Below are 18,087 nucleotides of genomic sequence, written 5' to 3' on the forward strand. Positions count from 1 at the left end.
TGCCCTCAACAGCTGTTAGCCCCTGCTGCTAAAGTTGCCAGCTTCATAATTTCTCTTACCTCTCTGAATCCACTGCCAGTAGGTGTGTATGCGACAGGCCTCCCTGATCCTTCCAGCACTTCAGCTTCTTTAGGTGCAACTTGTGCTTTAGCTTCTACTTCTTGCTATCTTATATCGGAAGAAGTGTCTCATGTAACAGGTTGAGAGTGTGCCACCTGCAACCACATAGTTCATGCATCCCTAATATCAGCTTTGGAAAAGAAAGGAGTGAGGGTCAAGAAGAATCTATCCACTCTTTAAGGCTCTATCTACATGAAGAAAATGGGAGCCATTAAATAGGTCTCCCTCTTGCCCCACTACCTAATCAGTTTGTAACTGTTCAGCATAGGTAGGATCAAATAATTTTTAGTACCTATTATCGAATGTGAGGGAGACACAGACTTGACAGGATAGTTGGTCTCACAGCTAAGGTACTGGACTGGCATCTAGGAGATCTTGTCTTTGTTCCTGGCTTTTCCACAGCTATGCTGAGTGACCCTGCAAAAATCATTTAACTGTGCCTCAGTTCTCCATCTATAAAATCAGGATAATAATACTTCCCTACCTACCTGGTGTAGTGAAGATAAACTGATTGACTGAGGTGAAGTGCTCAGATCCCCATAGAAAATCCTATAAATAAAACTGTTTTTGACCCAAAGCTGAAGCAACAATGTGTCATTTCTTAATGAAGATGCACCCTAATAGCAGTCAGAAAAATCTAGCTAATGAATGAGAGAGGGCCTTCATTTTCATGCCTGCTAAGGTTTCCAAGTGCTCTTTAAAATCTTGACAGTAATGGTGTAGTAACTCATAAAAAGTTATTAGACCTTTCTGCAGCTTGCTTGCTTATCAAGTTTTGTCATATTGCCTTTTTGACATAACAAATTGCCTTCACGTTAATTGGGAGATATAACAATAACATGATGAACAATAGTGAGATTGCAGGCTGCTAACGCACATGAATTTTGAAGAATGAGAACTCTACAAGGAAAAGTTATCAAAACATCTCCCTATTATATTTAATAAAGAAACAACAAATTGCTACATTCCTGGATGGTTGGAGGATATAATGAACTGAACAACAGTCAATCTCATTTCTCTCTCCAACTGTGTAGAAATTAAATGTCAACTATAACCACTTATTCTTCATTTCCCTTGCTATGCACTAGACTCTTTCTTGTCAGGATCCTTAACTGAAACTGAAACAAGGGGCTGGGACCTTATTTCTGGCAAGCCACTGTTCTCCTTGTTATATTTAAAGGGCTGTGTGACGGAGTATACAAACCCCTCAGTGGGCAACAAGGGGTTAAGGAACTACTCTGGGCGCAGCCAGTCCCGCCCCACCCTGCCCTGCCTGTAGGGAATGCATTAACAGGAGGAGTAGTTGAAAGGTAGGGGAACAGCTCATTTGGTAACAGGCTAGGGAATAGAGCAGACCTGCAACCTACAGCTCCAGCAGAGAAGAGCTGAGGGAAAAGTAGAAGTCTCCCTAAAACAACTTCCCAAAAGTCCCTCCCTGAGGGAAGGGAGGACCTGCTACAGAGACCACCGGAGAGAGAAACATCCCCCTCTCCCTCTCCTGTGGACTCCGGGTTTGTTAATTCCCTTTGTTTTGTTTGGACTGTCCCAGCAGGGGGAAGCTCTAGGACTGATCTGGCCCAGAAGGGTGAGCCCCATTGTGGGAGGAGGCAGTTGCCTCCTGCGAGAAAGGAAGCAATGACGCTACACACAGCCACCCAGAAGGTGCTTTGTGGTGAGTGGACACCCATCATGCCACCTCAACCCAGATGGTGATCTTGGGATAATCCCAGGGGGGTGCTAGAAAGTGGCCCAAGGAGGGCAGCCTTAAGTGCCCCTGGCTGTCACAGCACTGATAGTCCTCAAAGGGCCCTGGGTTGGAGTCCGGTGGAGTGGGAGGGCCCACAGGCTCCACTACTAACAACCCCTTTGCAAGGCACAGGCCTAAGCCCCAGTCCACTAGGACAGGGGTGGGCAAACTTTTTGGCCTGAGGGCAGCATTGGGTTTTGGAAATTGTATGGAGGGTCAGTTAGGGGAAACTGTGCCTCCCCAAACAGCCAGGTGTGGCCTGCCCCCCGCCCCCTATCTTACCCCTACCTTCTTCTCACCCCCTGACGGGCCCCCCCAGGACTCCTGCCTGATCCAACCTCCCTGTTCCTGTTGGCCCACCTGGGGATCCTGCCCCATCCACCACCCCCCGTTCACTGTCCCCTGACTGCCCCCGGAACCCCCACCCCTGACTGCCCCCCACTGCCCCATCCAACCCCTTCTCTCATTCCTGACTGCCCCCGGGACCTCTGCCCCATCCAACCACCCCTTCTCCCTGTCTCCTGACTGTCTCCTGCCACCCTATCCAACCCCCGCTCCTTCCTGACTGCCCGCCTGGGACCCCTGCTCGCATTCAACCCACCTGTTCTCCACCCTCTGATCACTCCAACCCCTATCCACACCCCTGCCCCCGACCACCACCCTGAACTCCCCTGCCCCCTATTCAACCGCCTCTGCTCCCTGCCCCCTTACCGCACTGCCTGGAGCACTGGTGGCTGGCGGCACTACAGCCGTGCCGCCCGGCTGGAGCCAGCCATGCCACCGCCCAGCACAGAGCTCGGGGCCAGGCTGGGCTCTGCAGCTGTGCTGCCCCGGGAGCTCACAGCGCCGCTGTCCAGAGCATTGCACCAGCGGCGCAGTGAGCTGAGGCTGCGGGGGAGGGGGAACAGCAGGGGAGAGGCCTGGGGCGAGCCTCCTGGGCCAGGAGCTCAGGGGCTGGGCAGGAGGGTCCTGTAGGCCGGATGTAGCCTGTGGGCCATAGTTTGCCCACCTCTGCACTAGGAAATGCTCCTCTACCAACCACCCGCCATGTGAGGACCATGTGGAGAACTTGGTGGAGATCGCTGGTACTTTCCCACCCCTGAGAGAGGGGAGGACTGACTGACCTAGACAACCAAACAGCCTACACGAAAGTGATATGGACTGGTGGGTCACAACTATGGATCTAGAGTGTCTGCTGAAATGGGTGACAGAGAACCAACAGCAGCAGCAGCAGCAGGCAGCCCAGCAACAGCTCCTATAGCAAATGGATGCCCCACAGTAGCATCTGGTTTGGGACCTAGGGAGCCAACAACTGGAACAACAGCAATAGTTGGTTCAGCAGGTCATGGCCTTGTTGCATCCCCAGAAGCCCCCCGGGACTTCTCAACCACATCACCACCCCTAGACCAGGGGCACCTTCCATGCTGGTGAAACTCACAAAGGCCCTGAGGACAACCCCAAGGCCTCCTTGACAACGTTTGAACAGGTGGCGATGGCAGCTCAATGGCCACCTGACCAATGGGCCACCCTGATGGCACCATACCTGATGGGGCCGGCGCAGGCTTCATATCAGGGGCTAGATGCTGAGTCTGCCTGAGGCTATACCCAAGTGAGATCAGTCATTTTGGACTACCTTGACATCATGGAGGAGACCTGCCAGAGGTTCTGCAGGGAGAAGTATCCCACAATATCCTGACCCCGTGTTGTTGCCCAGAAACTGAGACCTGTGTTGGAGGTGGCTAAAAGCAGAGGAATGGACAGGAGTAGAGGTGGCCGAGCTCATTCTGTTGGAACAATTCACCCATATTCTCCTGACAAGGAGTAGGGACTGGGTGCTTAAACATCAGCCTGAGTCCGTAACTGATGCTGTGTGATAGATGGAACAGCTGAGACTGCTCTAACTACCATACCCAAGCCATTGCCTGATGCCAAGGGGACCCCTCCGGAGAAGGGAGAGCCCAGCCATGGGAACTGAAAAATAGCCAGGGTGGTCCCCAAGGCCCCACCCTATCAGAGGTCCAGCTGGCCCTTGAGCCCTGGACTGGGATCCCAGAGGAAATCCCAGCCCCTCCAATCTGACCCAAATAAAAAGCCTGGGGACCCTGGGGGATACCCCCATCAGAAGGCTGGGAGGGGAAACCATGTTAAGCACCTATGGTGGGACACCCCCAGATATCCAGCTCTCAGCCAGCAGCCCCTTGGCTAACCATGGAGACCTCGTTTTCATGTGAATTTCAGGATCACTGTTATCCTATATGGGCAAGTGTGGACAGCAGAGAACTGTGGCCAGAAGCACACTCCTGCAGAGGTAATGGTCACTGTGCAAATAAATGGGATCAAAGTAACAGGCTGAGTAGATTCTGGGTGTGGGCAGACCCTAGTCTGAGACAACCTGAGTCGGGTGTATGACCATCTCCCAGTAGTTAATGGGGAAGTGGTAGATCCCCAATGAGTAGAGCAGTACCCCCACTTTGAGCTCCAAGGGGAGCAATTGTACAGGCTGGAAAGAGACCATTTTATGGGGAAAATTCGGTTGCAACTCCTTGTCCCCCAGCCTCACTGATGTGAAGTCTGTGACTGGCCCATGCCATCTCTCCCCCCTGCCCTCCTCCGCCCAGCAGGTCACCTTGGACAGGAGAAAACGCTGGCCTAGATCTTGCACTGCTCCTTTTGGCCTGGTGTATACCAAGTTTCTTCAACTCTTGCCCTGAATGCCAATTAGCAGGGCAAAAAGGGTGGGGGAAGCCTTGGTCGTCATCGTCCCCTTTGAATGAATCAGGATAGACCTCATTGGCTCCTTGGAGAAAAAGTGCACCTGCCTACAAACACATATTAGTGATAGTTGATTTATGCTACTTGCTATCCTGAGGCAACCCCCCTGCACAATACCAATGCAAAGACTATTGTCACAGAACTGCTGAAAGTCTTTGCTCGAATGGGTGCTCCTAAGGAGATCCTCATGGATCAAGGCATGAATTTAACATCTCAGCTGCTGAAACAAGTCTGTGATCTCCTAAAAAATAAAGACCTCATGCATTTCAGTCTATCACCCACCCATAGATGGATGGTCTGGTTGAATGCTTCATCTGGACCTTGAAGCAGATATCGAAAAAGTTTGTTATTCGGGAAGTCCCACAATCATCTACTGGATTCTCCCCATCTGAACCTGTGTATGGGAGATGACCCTGGGAAATCCTCAACCTGTTCTGAGAAATGTGGAAAGGACAGACTTCCTAGAACTGAGAATGTCCTACAATATGTGTTGAAGCTCTGAGAGAAATTGGAGATTGTGGGGACCTTGGCTAAAGAAAACCTCCTCACTGCTCAGCAGACCCAGGAGCGTACCTACATGAGGGATCACAGGTCCGCTTATTTAGGCCAGGTGATTGTGTTCTCCTTTTATTCCTGAGTATTTCAAGCTATTGAAATTTCGAGCTATTGTCCAAGTGGCAAGGACCCTATGAAGTTGTGCACCAAGTTGTGCCAGTTAACTATGAGATTAGGAAGCCTGACAAGTGGAAGCCCATCCAGATCTATCATAGCAACCTTTTAAATTCATGGAAAGAGCGAGAGCTTATTTTTATTGCCCTTTACCCCTCTGAACTGGAACTGGGGCCCCAAGTGCCTCACGTCCTGTCCCTAGACTCTATACGGGTGGGGGAACACCTTCGCCCAGAGCAGAGGGCCCAGGTAAGGAGCATCATGAAAGCCTTCCTGAGGGTGTTCTCCTCCCGGTTGGCAAAGACTCATCTTGCGCACATCCAGTCGAAACCCAGGCAGCTAATTTGCGGGACCAGATGAGAGTATGTGTGTCTGCGGACCTCCCCTACCCTGTGATATTAGGCCGAGACTGGTTGTATTTCTTCAAGCTCTTACAAAAGCTTCCCGTAACACAGGAGCTCGAGGAAGACACCCCAGAGGTGTTAGGGGTCATGTTTCCTTTTAAGAACTGTGACCTCCTTACCTTCTGATCCAAGGGAAAAAAATCTCAGAAAGAAAAGTGGAAGAGAGAAAAGAGTGAAGGAATGTGGGAGAGACAATCTTCTCCGTAGCTGTAATAGACACCACAGATGCCAGAGCTGATGCCCGGAGAAGGACCATCCACAGGCCCAAATACACCACCCCCTCTGCAACTGGACCTGAGAAGCTAACTGGATTATCAGATTTCTGTGGGGAGCAAAGGAGTGATGAGACCTTGAGCTGAGCCTTTGAATAAGCAGCCATGATAGAAGATGAAGAGGTGGATCCCCTAAAGGCAAAGCAGTACCCACATTTTGCCCTGAAGATGGACTTGTCATATCATGTAGACCAAGACAAGCAGGTGCAAGAGAGATAGACGCAACTGCTAGTACCTTGGGTATATCACTGTGAGTTGCTGCATCTGGCACACACAACCCCCATGCAAGATTTCTTGGGAAAGACAAGACACTGTCTAGGATCTTTTAGCCAGGGGTCTTTAAAGAAGTTAAGAATTTCTATGCCTCATGTCCTGAATGCCAGTTGGCAGCCCCTAGGGGAATCCTACAGGGTCCAGTAGTATCTCTTCCCTTGGTGGAGACCTCCTTTGAGAGAATTGGAATTGACCTTATGTGCCCACTAGAGAAGAGTGCGTCTGGGCACTAGCTATACTTGTCATCGTGGACTATGCCACCAGTTACCCAGAAGACTTACCACTACAGTCTGGGGATACTAAAACTATCACCATTAACTGCTGAAGGTCTTTGCACAGGTCAGGTTTCCCAAAGAGATCCTGACAGACCAGGGGACAAATTTCACATCCCGGCTGATGTGAAACAAGTATGAGAACTATTAAAAATCAAAACCTTACACACATCCATGTACCACCCACAGACAGATGGCCTAGTAGAAAGGTTTAATCAGACACTGAAAAGGATACTCAAGAAGTTCATAGCCTAGGATTAAGGCTACGATTTTTGTCATGAACATTTTTAGTAAAAGTCATGGACAGGTCATGGGCAATAAACAAAAATTCATGGAAACTGTGACCTGTCCCTGACTTTTACTAAAAATGTTCATGACAAAATGGGGAGAGAGGGGAGTCCATCACTCTGCCCTTCTGTGGTTGGAAGCTGCAGCCCCTGCCCTTGCCCAGTGGCTGGGGAGCTCTGGGGGATTCCCCTGCCAACAGCGGCAGTTGATCTGCTGGGGATCCCCCCGCTGGAACTGGGAAGCCTTGGGGGATTCCCCCAGCGGCAGCTGAGGAGCTGTGGGGGATCCCCCCCCGCCCGTGGAGGCTGGGGCGCTGTGGGAGATTCCTCCCTTCCATGCCCCGGCTGGGGAGCTGCAGGGGATCCCTGCACCCATGGGGACTGGGAAACTCCAGAGCCCCTGCCACTCTGGGCAGCAGGGGTACTCTGCAGCTCCCGGCCACCACGGGCGGTGGCGGTACCCTGCAGCTCCCGGCTGCTGTGGGCTGAAGTCCTGGAGGACTACAGAATTCATGGATTCCGTGACTTCCGTGACCAAATCGGAGCCTTACCCAGGATCCAGGACACTGGGACCAGCTATTCCCAGCCGTACTCTTCACCATCAGAAAGGTACCCTAAGCTTCAACAGGGTTTTCTGTGTGAGAGGATTCACCCAGCACTCATGTGCACATCTCGCTGGGGAATAAACCCAAAATAATACTGTCTTGCACTGTATAGAAAGATCTGCACAGCGCAAGCTCATAAAAATTCACCCTCTCCCTCAGTGTGAAGAGAGATAAGCACAGCTTCTCCCCTCCTCTGCACCCCCTCCCCCAATATGGATTGCACAAACTGGGTTTACTAATAAACAAAAACAAGTTTAACAACTATAAAAGGTAGATTTTAAGTGATTATGAGAGATAGCAAACAGAACAAAGCAGATTACCAAGCAAATAAAACAAAACACGCATACAAATTTTAAGATCTTAAAGAAACTGGTTACAAAATATAATTTCTCACCCTAAATGTTGACTTAGGGAAGATGCAGAGTTTCTGTAGCTTACAGTTCCAGTTATTTCTCTTTACAGACTAGACTCCTCTGTCTCAATCTGGACTCGGCCCTTGTCTTTGTCTCTTCGGGTGTTTTTAGCAGTCTTTCTTCATGAGTGGGAAGGCAGTGGAGAACAGTCCAGATCAACCCCCTCCCCAGACTTAGAAGGGATTTGCCTAAGGCAGGAAACCTTTGTTTGATCCCCATCCACCTACAAAGGAAAAGTACCAGCAGTGTCCAAGTTGGTATTTTGCATCAGGTGACCTAATCACCTGACCTTCCTCTCAGGAAGGAGAGAGTTTAGCATCTTCACAGTCTTACTGTTTCTTCCTAATGGCCCATCTAGGCTGTGATGGCCGGCTGCCTGGTGGGTGTCTCCTAAGTACATACACAGTTGTAATTGTTACATAGTCAATATTCCTAACTTTGGATACAAAAATGATACATACATACAAATTGGATAATCACATTCAGTAAATCATAATGTTTCCAATGATACCTTACATGAGCCACCTTGCATAAAATATATCTTAGTTATGCCATATGCATATCATAACCATATTTCCGTAAAGAATATGGGGTTTAAGTCACAGTCTTCTGACAGCAAGATCAAGATTGAATCAATGGAATACCAAAGAAACCAACTGTAAATCTAAGGGTTACATCTACACAGCAGCTGGGAGCATGCTTCCCAGCTTAGGTAGATAGTGTAGCTGGGGGAAGCATGGGTGGCAGTTTGGGCTAGCAATCTGAGTACACACCCAGGGGGTCTGGATGAGTTTTTACTCAGGTGGCTAGCCTGAGCAGTTGCCACTGTTACCCATGGCTCCACTGCTATTTTTAGCATGCTAGCTCAAACATAGCTAGCACGTGTCTGTCAACCTGAGCTAGAAAGCATTCTCTGCAATGCAGCCATTCTCTTAGGGGTGTTCTAACCAATTGAGGGATGTGGTTCAAATAAAGATTGAAAGTTAGCTAGCAGATCCTTCATGATAATGTAAGATGGAAAATCCTAAATTCTGCAAGGAAAAAATGATCTGAATGATAAGATTAAATATCTTAAAGAATTGCAGAATTATTTACTGATCTCTGATCTGAGATACTGCTAATCAGGTGGTATGAGGCTGCTGTCTGTCCCATCCCCTTGAAGTGGGACTTCCTGTGGTCTGTGCCCGTTGTGGGTAGAGGAGCACAAACTGGCTGCTGCTGCATAACAATGTGGAGTATTTGCTACTCAGCACATCTACAGGCCTGGGTTTGAGACCTACTAGGCCTTATAGTAAACAGCATAAATGCAGAAAAGTAAATTAGTTGTTTAAAACTATTTTGTCTTTAATCATCTAAAGTGTTAAGGGTTTCCCCAGTAAACTATTTTTATTTTGACAATCCCCCTTGCATATCCATTTTAAACAAGACCCTTTCTCATCCCAGTACCTGTTTACAGCGTACATGACTTTGTCACATATGTATTATGTATATAAACATTGAGTGAAAACCTCACCCTATAGAAGTCAATGGCAAAACTCTCATTGAGTTAATTAGGGTCAGGATTTTACTGATTATCACAACATTGTGTATTCATGTTTTTCAAAAAACATGAATAATGTGATGAACTGCTTTATTTGTAGATTATACTTGTTCTCATACATCGTTATTTTTGATAATTATATGAACAATATATATAATATATAAAACAGAGTAAAATATTATTTTAAATTAAGAGAAATCTAAATCCACATGCTGCAAACTGAGAACTGTCTATAACTTTCTGTCACATTATCCAGAATCCAATTTTGTTTTTAAAAAATAGTTTCTAGCCCTTTTAAGTTGTCAAAATAGCCTTTGCTATGTAAATGCACGATTATATTATTACATCTGCAGTCACAATGAAATTTGCAAACCCACTGCAGTGTGAATTTCCCTGATTTCTCTTGTTAATGATTCACATTACTGTTATATGTGAGGGAGGGAGTTATGTGACAAATTTTTACATGTATTAAAGAGGTACTCCTGTAAATCCTCCAAATGGGAGAACAAGCTTTAAACCAAACTGATAGCACTTTTAAATAAACCAGTAAAAGAAAAAGTGTCCACTTTCATGTCCCATTTCTGCAAAGGGAGCCACAAGAACGAACCTTCAATTCCACAAACAAAACTCCTGATCCTTTGTGGGATCTGGGCATTTGTTTTGATTAAGTAATAATAATAATAATTTCATAATTAATCATTATTAATAATGTGTTTGTGTTATGGTAGCACCTGGAAGGACTCCACTAGACACTGTACAAAGACACAATCTTTTAAAACGGTTTGTATTATTGAAAGACTGCCTGCAGAAGGGGCCAAAATCCTATTTCTGTGTTTGCAATATATTTGCAAGCCTTGACAACGCAGCGTTAGGTGGGATTTTCCCATTGCCTTCAGTGTGAGCAGGACGGGGCTCCTCTTCATGTCCTTACTTCCTGGCATTATACCAGAATTTACAGTACTTTTATTATGCCACTGTGCATCACCAAAGCCCATTAGTAAGACTCCCACCGCTTTCGCAGGGTATGGACCAGAACCTAACCATCCTGCTTCTCATCACATTCCAAAATTAAAAAAAATATTGGCAGCTCCTCTTGGGTCCAGTCATCATCTGGGATTTTTTTTTTTTTTTTTTTTTTTTTTAGCTGCCTGGGATGATTGTTCCACTGCAGAGCTCATCAGATCTTTAATTACGGGTGGGCCAGGTCACTCCATCATCTGGGATTAGATGCTGTGTGGGATTGATTACACAAACCCTACAGCTCTTGAGCTCATCCTTCCTGTGAGGAAAAAGAAGCAAACAGCTGAACCCACCATGGGGTTTAGCCCCATGGGGGCAGGAGTGTGTACCCCCAGGGGACAGGCTTGGCCAGTGACTGCACCTGCCCACCCGTCTCTGTCTGTGGGTGGGGTGGGGATCCCTCCCTGTGACTATGCTCCCCGCCTGGGCTCGAGGGGCTCGCCGCTCTCTGAGCGGGCTCCCGTTTGAGGGGCACTCCCGGGCTCGCGCCCCGCCCCTGCCTGTGCCGGGAGCTCCGCAGTGGGCGGGGCTCCGGCCGGCAGCCAGGCGAGGGGGAGGAGTAACGCGTCCCGCGGCGGTTTGTCCCTGCGCTGGCGCCGTACCAGTGGTGCTCGCCGCCGCTGCCCCGTGGCTGCCGTGACAACAAGGGGAGCCGGCCCGGCCGGCGCAGTGATTCGGGCGACTGCGTGGGAGGGGGGCGGCCCGCCCGCCCGCCGTGACGGTAGCATGCAGTAGCGCCGGAGGCGGGGATGTGGCCTGTCCCCTAGCCGGCAGCCGGGAGGGCCAGCCCTGGGCCGGGGCAGGGATGCGCCATGGCTTCGGTGAAGGTGGCTGTCCGAGTCCGGCCCCTGAACCGCAGGTGAGTCCCGGGCGGAGCAGGCTCCTGCGGCTCATTTCCCGCCGTAAGGGCTGCGGGGACTGTCCTACCCCCTTCCCTGGGGGTCGCGGGGCCGAGGTCCTCCCCTTTCCTGGGGGCCGACGGCGGACGGGTCCTTATTTGCCCTGGGTCAGGGCCGTCACTGTCCTTATCTCCCCCGTTACCCCTTTCTCTGGTGGCTGCTATCCCCTTACCTGCGGGGCTCCCCCCCCCCCCCCTTGGCTGCTGGTCAGGGCTGGGACTAGTCACTGGGACAGACCACACCTGTCCGGGATGGTCTAGAATGATCGTACTTAGTCCTGCCATGAGTGCAGGGGACTGGACTAGATGACCTCTCGTGGTCCCTTCCAGTCCCATGATTCTGTGATTGTCCTCTCTTAATACCCACCTTCCATGGTGGCTGCTGAGTCAGGGCTGGGACAGCGTGAACGAGATTTTCAAACCATGAGGAAGTTTCAAAAAAACAAAAATCTTTCTGAAGCAGAGCGGCAATTCTCCATTCCCACAGTGTGAGACCACTGAAAGTTGCTTTAAAATGCTCTGTAAAATTCTCTTCCTCCTTCAGTTCCCAGGATAAGTCAGATTGGGTGTCAGGGCTAAATCCCACCGAAACATGAGTTACAATTGTTAGAACTATGTTGTTGTTCCCGATCTTCCAGGTTCTGTATCTGGAAGTTTTAAAAGTTTGTGGGGAAATAAACGTCTGAGCTGCCAGGACACACAATGCCTGTAAGGGCTGTGTTGGCAATAACAATTATAGATATGGTAAGAAAATCATGTCTGTGAATTTTAAATGTCTCTGATATGCAGCCAGATAATGCACTGCAAGAGCTACTTCAAAATTGATTGCCAAATGAGATCCCCTTCTTTCTCCTCTGGTGGACTGAGAAATACTTTTGCGTTGTGCGTAAAAGAGGGATTGTTTTGTCAGGATCCTTCACTGAAAGCTTTGTCTTCAAGTCGTTAGTAATTATATGTTAGTTTGATACTTTCATAATTTAAGAAAATTTCCAGCATTGTGAGAGATGGGAGATTGTTGAGCACACTTCCTTTCATCTGAATGTTAAAAGAAAGTAGAATACCACACATTATTTGTTGGGCCCATGTGGGTGTTGCAAGCTGCTTTGCCTATTTTAATAAGAGGTATTTTTGCGTAGTACAAATATAACTACTCTTGGTTTGCAGTAGGGGAAGACATATAAAATGTTAGTTCAATTGCTGTTGAGAGGGCTTTTTTTTTCCATTTAAAAATGGAAAAAAAGTAGACAAGTATCTGGAAAGTAATATTTTGGACACTTTCAAAAAGTGACCTCAATCAGAAGTCTTTATAGGTAATGACTGCTAGTTGACTGCTGAAAAAGATATTGAAAGGACACTGCCTGGACCATTTGCTATGTTGATTGTTACAAAATGTACACATCTTGAGGTAAATCCAGAAAATAAAAGCAGTTTCCCCTAGTTAACTAAACTTTCAATGTACAGAACAAATATAGTAATTTTTTTAAATGAACTAACCCAAATACTGCTTTAAAGAAAGAGACAAACGCCCTCCCCTCCCCGCCTATATTTATTTCAGTTGGCTCTCTTGGCAATCTTTTCATTTATTTGAATGATCTGAAGTGATGTAAAAATTTTTTTTTTACAAGAAAAAGATATGCTTTAAATTTATAAATTGTCAAACCAGGTGTCTGTTAACTTCCAGATTTTACCTACTTTAGATATCTCCTTATCAATTTGCAAAATCCTTAGAAGATCTGTAAAAATTTATAAGGGCCTTGAGACCATGGGTTGAAAGGTAGGATAAAAGTGCAAAGTATTATTTATTTGTATTGTGGTAGCACCTAGGAGTCCTAATCATGGACCGGGATCTCATTGTGCTATGCACCTTACAAATACATCATGGGAAACAGGTTTCAGAGTAACAGCCGTGTCAGTCTGTATCTGCAAAAAGAAAAGGAGGACTTGTGGAACCTTAGAGACTAACAAATTTATTTGAGCATAAGCTTTCATGAGCTACAGCTCACTTCATTGGATGCATTCAGTGGAAAATACAGTGGGGAGATTTATATACACAGAGAACGTGAAACAATGGGCGTTACCATACACACTGTAATGAGAGTGATCAGGTAAGGTGAGCTATTATCAGCAGGAGAGTTTACAATCCAAGTACAAAACACAACAAGTGGATGCAACAGATAGACTGGGAGCACATGGAAACAATGGAGCAGTGCTGGTGTGTTGGGCAGCAGATGCTGGGATGTGTTAAGGTTCAGAGAGCAAGCAGGAAGGAGGACCAGCGAAACCGTTTACAAAGACATGGTTAAGGATTCTTGTGTACACTGCAATAAAGCGTTACAACTTGTTTACAGGAAGACAGCTGTGTGCCAGCCTAGGTTGCTAACCAGGGCAACATGACCAGCTGCTCTGGTTTCTGAGAATACTAACCATTAACTGGTTACAAATTAAGGCATTGATCATGTTACCTGCCTGGTTGAAGCAGTCTGTCTGCTTCAACCAGGAAATTGCAGAACTGGGCCTTGAAGTTATGGTGTAGGCAAGTCCTCACTGTCAGCAAAAATACCACCTCAAAGTGTGTTCATATCACATTTGTCAGGTTTAGCCTGATTAGTATTTAGATGGGAGACTTCCTTGGAAAACCCAGGGTTCAGCAGAAAGTTGGTAGTTCATTAAAATGGCACTATTGTCTTTTGGTCAGCGTGGTTTTATGGGCTGCTGTGCTGCAGGAGGTGCTATCCTTGAGATGAAGCATAAACCCAAGATCCTGAGACATTAATAAGAGTAGTGATGTTGGCCCTGGTGCATAAACCAAATTCCAAATGGGATAATTACATTTTGTCCATATACATTTCTGTGGTATTTTTTTTTGGACATGATATCCTTTATGTCCTTTTCTAAGCTGTTGCTATGCTCTTCACATCTGCTATGCTGCTCAAGTACATAGTCATAGATTGGTGAGGGGACTTTTTTCTTTAATTAAAAGAAACTTGTCAATGAAGCCTTACTGTAGCCCTGTTTTTTTTAAACTCTAAGAACAGTATACATAAAAAAAAAAAAGACTTTCATTAACTTGTAATTTCTTGTAGATGAAGCTTAGTACATCTTTGGTTTGTTTTAAATTTAATTATATTATGCAGCTTATTTTATTATTAACTATCCAGGTCATTTGTAATTAGAGCTGGCTGGGCAGTGTGTGGTTATTTAAAAATGTCTGTTAGTAAGACTTCTTCAGCAAAGCTTCAAGTGCTTTGGTTTTTGCACTAAATGCAGTTGCAAAATATGAAAATAGAGGTGAATATAACATTATTAAAAATAAAACTAAATTGGAAGTTACTAATATTTTGTAAAATTTGTTTCAATTCTTCCTTGGATATTTGTTTTTTACATGTAGTAAACCAACTGAAGGGAAAGATAGAAATGCATGGAGGGTATGCTGCTCTGGCACATGAAGTATTCACAGTTATTGTAATTAATCAGTTTTACTTTCATAAGATAAACAGCTTTAAAATGTTATAGTGTTGAAGGTTTCTCTCTAAAAGAAGCTTTTAAGTGACTTTAGGATTTGGTTGGCTTAACGTATGCTGTGTCAGTGTTAATACTTGAAATTTGTAGGCCATATTTGTAGGTTGTCCATTACAGAGATATGCAAATTCGTGCAACAGCACCATTAACTATATAATATGTTGTATATATGCATTTTGGAATGAGTCAAGCAATAGGAAGGAACGTATTACTCTATTAAATATAATTTGCCATTCCATCATATAGGTGACTAACTTTAATGCACTTCCCTCCTTTCTGTGGTTTTAGGTCAGTGGCGTCTGTCTTTGATCTGTCCTGAAAAGGAACACATTCATTTGGGAGCCACTATAGTCTGCCTCCTTCCTTCCCCTTGTGCCTCTCTAAAAATAATTCACATCCAAAAGTATATCATATGTAAGAAGGGTTTCTGACAAAACTATGATTCAGCATCTCTCCTGCTGAATAATATAATAGTAGTAGTGTGGTATGTAGAGAAGGTTTAGGAGCTAAACAAATGATCTCTTTGAAACCAAACTGCAGGTGTGAGCTCATGTGGTTACAAAACAGTTGAGTCACTTTAAGTCTCCATGAAACCTTAATTTTTCTCTCTTGAGTATGTGTATGTAATTTTGTGGAAGTGGAGAGGACAAGTGTAGTTACTATTGTATTGTGACAGCAACCTTTAGGTCTTTGCTAAAAATAAATAAAATTCTGGCAATATAAAATAGCTTAGAAATCAATCTTTTGAGCCACAGAAGGAAAAAGTCCATTTTTCTGAGACTAAAAATATAGTCGGAGTTCATAAGTGACTGAAGTTATCCCATTGGTTTATGGAATGGTCTTAGTTGTCACTTACCTGTATAAAGTTACCTATGAGGTTCAGTTTCAGAAATAGTTGTTAAAACTTCAGCCTGTGAGGAGTTGATACTGAGGAAAGTAGGGTATTTTTAACAAGTGACTGTCATTTCTTGGAGAGGTGCCCTGTTTGCAGTTTGCTATGCGTTAGAAGTTCTCTCAACTCTCCCTTTTATTTTTGTTGCCTGAGAAAATATCAGAGAGCTCCTTACGCTTCTCTGTTCATTGCTGGATAGCATGTTGAGCAAGTTGGACACTATTATGTGGTTTTCTGTTGACTTAGAATCAATTTCATTAAATAGGAATGTATTTTTCCTCTGTTTGGATGCTTTTACCCATTACGAAGTTACCTGACAATCTTGCATTAATATCCGTAGTGAATCTTTTAGTTCTTTAATTTTCCCTTCCCCTCTGTTTTCTCCCCCGCCCCATTATATCTAGACTTGCAATTAATAGTGAACTTGCATGTTTAAATCTTTCTGGAAAAATATATCCAAGACAAAATAATATCAGTACTTTAAATTTTTTTTTACTAAATTTGTGCTACAATAAATGGAATGTTTTTAACACCAGCTTCTGACTTTTAACTGTTTTTATGGCCTCACCGCACAATCATCTTTGTTTATACTCAACACACCAAAAATTGTACACTGCTTCTGAATGAACCTGGTATTGGAGAGGCCTGAAACACAGATTTAAATGATCCTCACTGCTACACTTTGACCACAGTGGTACTGAATATGTCAAGATTGGTGTACTCACTGGTGATCTGTTCTTCCATTTCAATGGACATCTTCATTCAATGACTCATCTGATGTTGAAGAATTTGAAGAAACTGACTATTCTGTTTTTAAGATGAGCACACATCTTTTCTGTCATTACTTAATTCTTGACAACGTTTACTTTTTATTCATTTTTCCAAAGTCAATAATTTTTATGCCCTTGGTCTGCGTGTGCTCTTGATATCAGCTGGAGTTGTGCAGATAGATGGAAAGCATTATATGACTCTTGGGATCCAAAAATAATAAGGAATGGAAAATCTGAAATAAAAATTCTGTTGGTTTGTAAACAACACTTAAAATAGTCATGCTGATCTCTTTTAACTTTAAAAAAAAGAGTTAATAGAAGTAAACAACAGAAACTGTATTGTAGCATGTATGTGTATTACACAAGGAGAAAATGTATTGAAGTAGGAAAAAATGAGATCTTAGGATGTAATATAATAAAAGCAATGGGTGTTAAAGAAATCCACGTTGCGGAAAGCACAGTTTAACTGTACTGGGTTCTGATACAGTTTTTGGTGCTCTGTTTGGGGCCAAATCATGTTTTAAGTGGACTAATTTATTTTTTTAACATAATTTAGCCCAAACCACATTGGTCAGAATGACAGTTACAGCTCAGTGCAGCCACAATTGTATGTTAAGCCATGCATAAACATACATCATATGTTTCTTTAAACTTGTTGGTTTGCCCATGTAGAAAGTAAGTGTCAGTCCATTATACCTTTATAGCAGCGGTTCTCAAACTGTGGTCAGGGCTGGCATTAGACTTGCTGGGGCTTTGGCCCCCCACCTGGGGTGGTGGGGCTCGTGCAGGCTCAGGCTTCGATTCCCCCCTTCTGGGGTCATGTAGTAATTTTTGTTGTCAGAAGGGGGCCACGGTGCAATGAAGTTTGAGAACTACTGTTTTATAGCATAGACAGCTGCATCTTAGTTTCTGATCTAGCATGGTATACGAAAAATCACACTTATTTTTAAAAAAAACCTTCAAATATATTTACATTAAGACTATTATGAAAAAGTCAGCACCACAAACTACATGGAAAAATATTGTTTTCTCATATTAGAAGAACTAGAAGTCATAGTTAAGGCAATCACTCCACTTGAAGGCACAATGAACGAGCTCCTCCCTGTTATTGTCCTCCTCCTAAGATGTGCTAAGTTTATATCTAGGTACTCTATAAAACTGTATGAATGATGATAACTTATTACCTATTCTATGTTCAGAATAATACCCAGTGCTTACTTTCAGTCACTTTGTTTATTGACCCACCTTTTGGTACTTTGGATCAGCACTTGCTCAGATAATGTACTAGGATTTCTCCTTATATTTGAGCAAAACCTAGTTCCACACTTGATGCATTTAGAGCACATATCTTTTAAAAACAAACTTGATTTTGTAATCTGTGATAACTGAATACTTGCGTTTACATCTCGAGTCTCATTTCTCTGCTCCAATGAGAAGAATCACTAGACAGCCTAAATTGTATGACTTGTACTGTATATGATATTAGTTAGTTATCAATCAGTGTGTTGAAGTTGAAACTTTTGGACACTGGAATTCTTCAGCAATCCCAGCAAAATCCTCAGGAAGCAAAACACTTGAAAATGTGTCATTTTCCTGGAGAGTTTCAGCCTTGAT

At 44.8% G+C, this 18,087-nt stretch overlaps 1 protein-coding gene across 6 annotated transcripts in view; it reads left to right on the forward strand.

Moving 5' to 3' along the window:
* The first annotated feature begins 10,970 nt into the window (after positions 1–10,970).
* Positions 10,971–18,087, forward strand: part of KIF16B (kinesin family member 16B) — a 288,909-nt gene continuing 281,792 nt past the window's right edge. For 3 of the 6 annotated variants that reach the window (XM_048842636.2, XM_048842638.2, XM_075127231.1), the window contains exon 1: positions 10,976–11,253. In XM_048842636.2, coding sequence (XP_048698593.2) covers positions 11,207–11,253 — 47 coding nt within the window. In that variant the 5' untranslated portion in view covers positions 10,976–11,206. Of the gene's footprint in view, positions 11,254–18,087 lie in introns of all 6 variants that reach the window. The other 3 variants (XM_048842634.2, XM_048842635.2, XM_075127230.1) reach the window with 2 other exon arrangements.

This window comes from Caretta caretta, chromosome 3 (assembly GCF_965140235.1).
Source record: "Caretta caretta isolate rCarCar2 chromosome 3, rCarCar1.hap1, whole genome shotgun sequence".
Taxonomy (NCBI): domain Eukaryota; kingdom Metazoa; phylum Chordata; order Testudines; family Cheloniidae; genus Caretta; species Caretta caretta.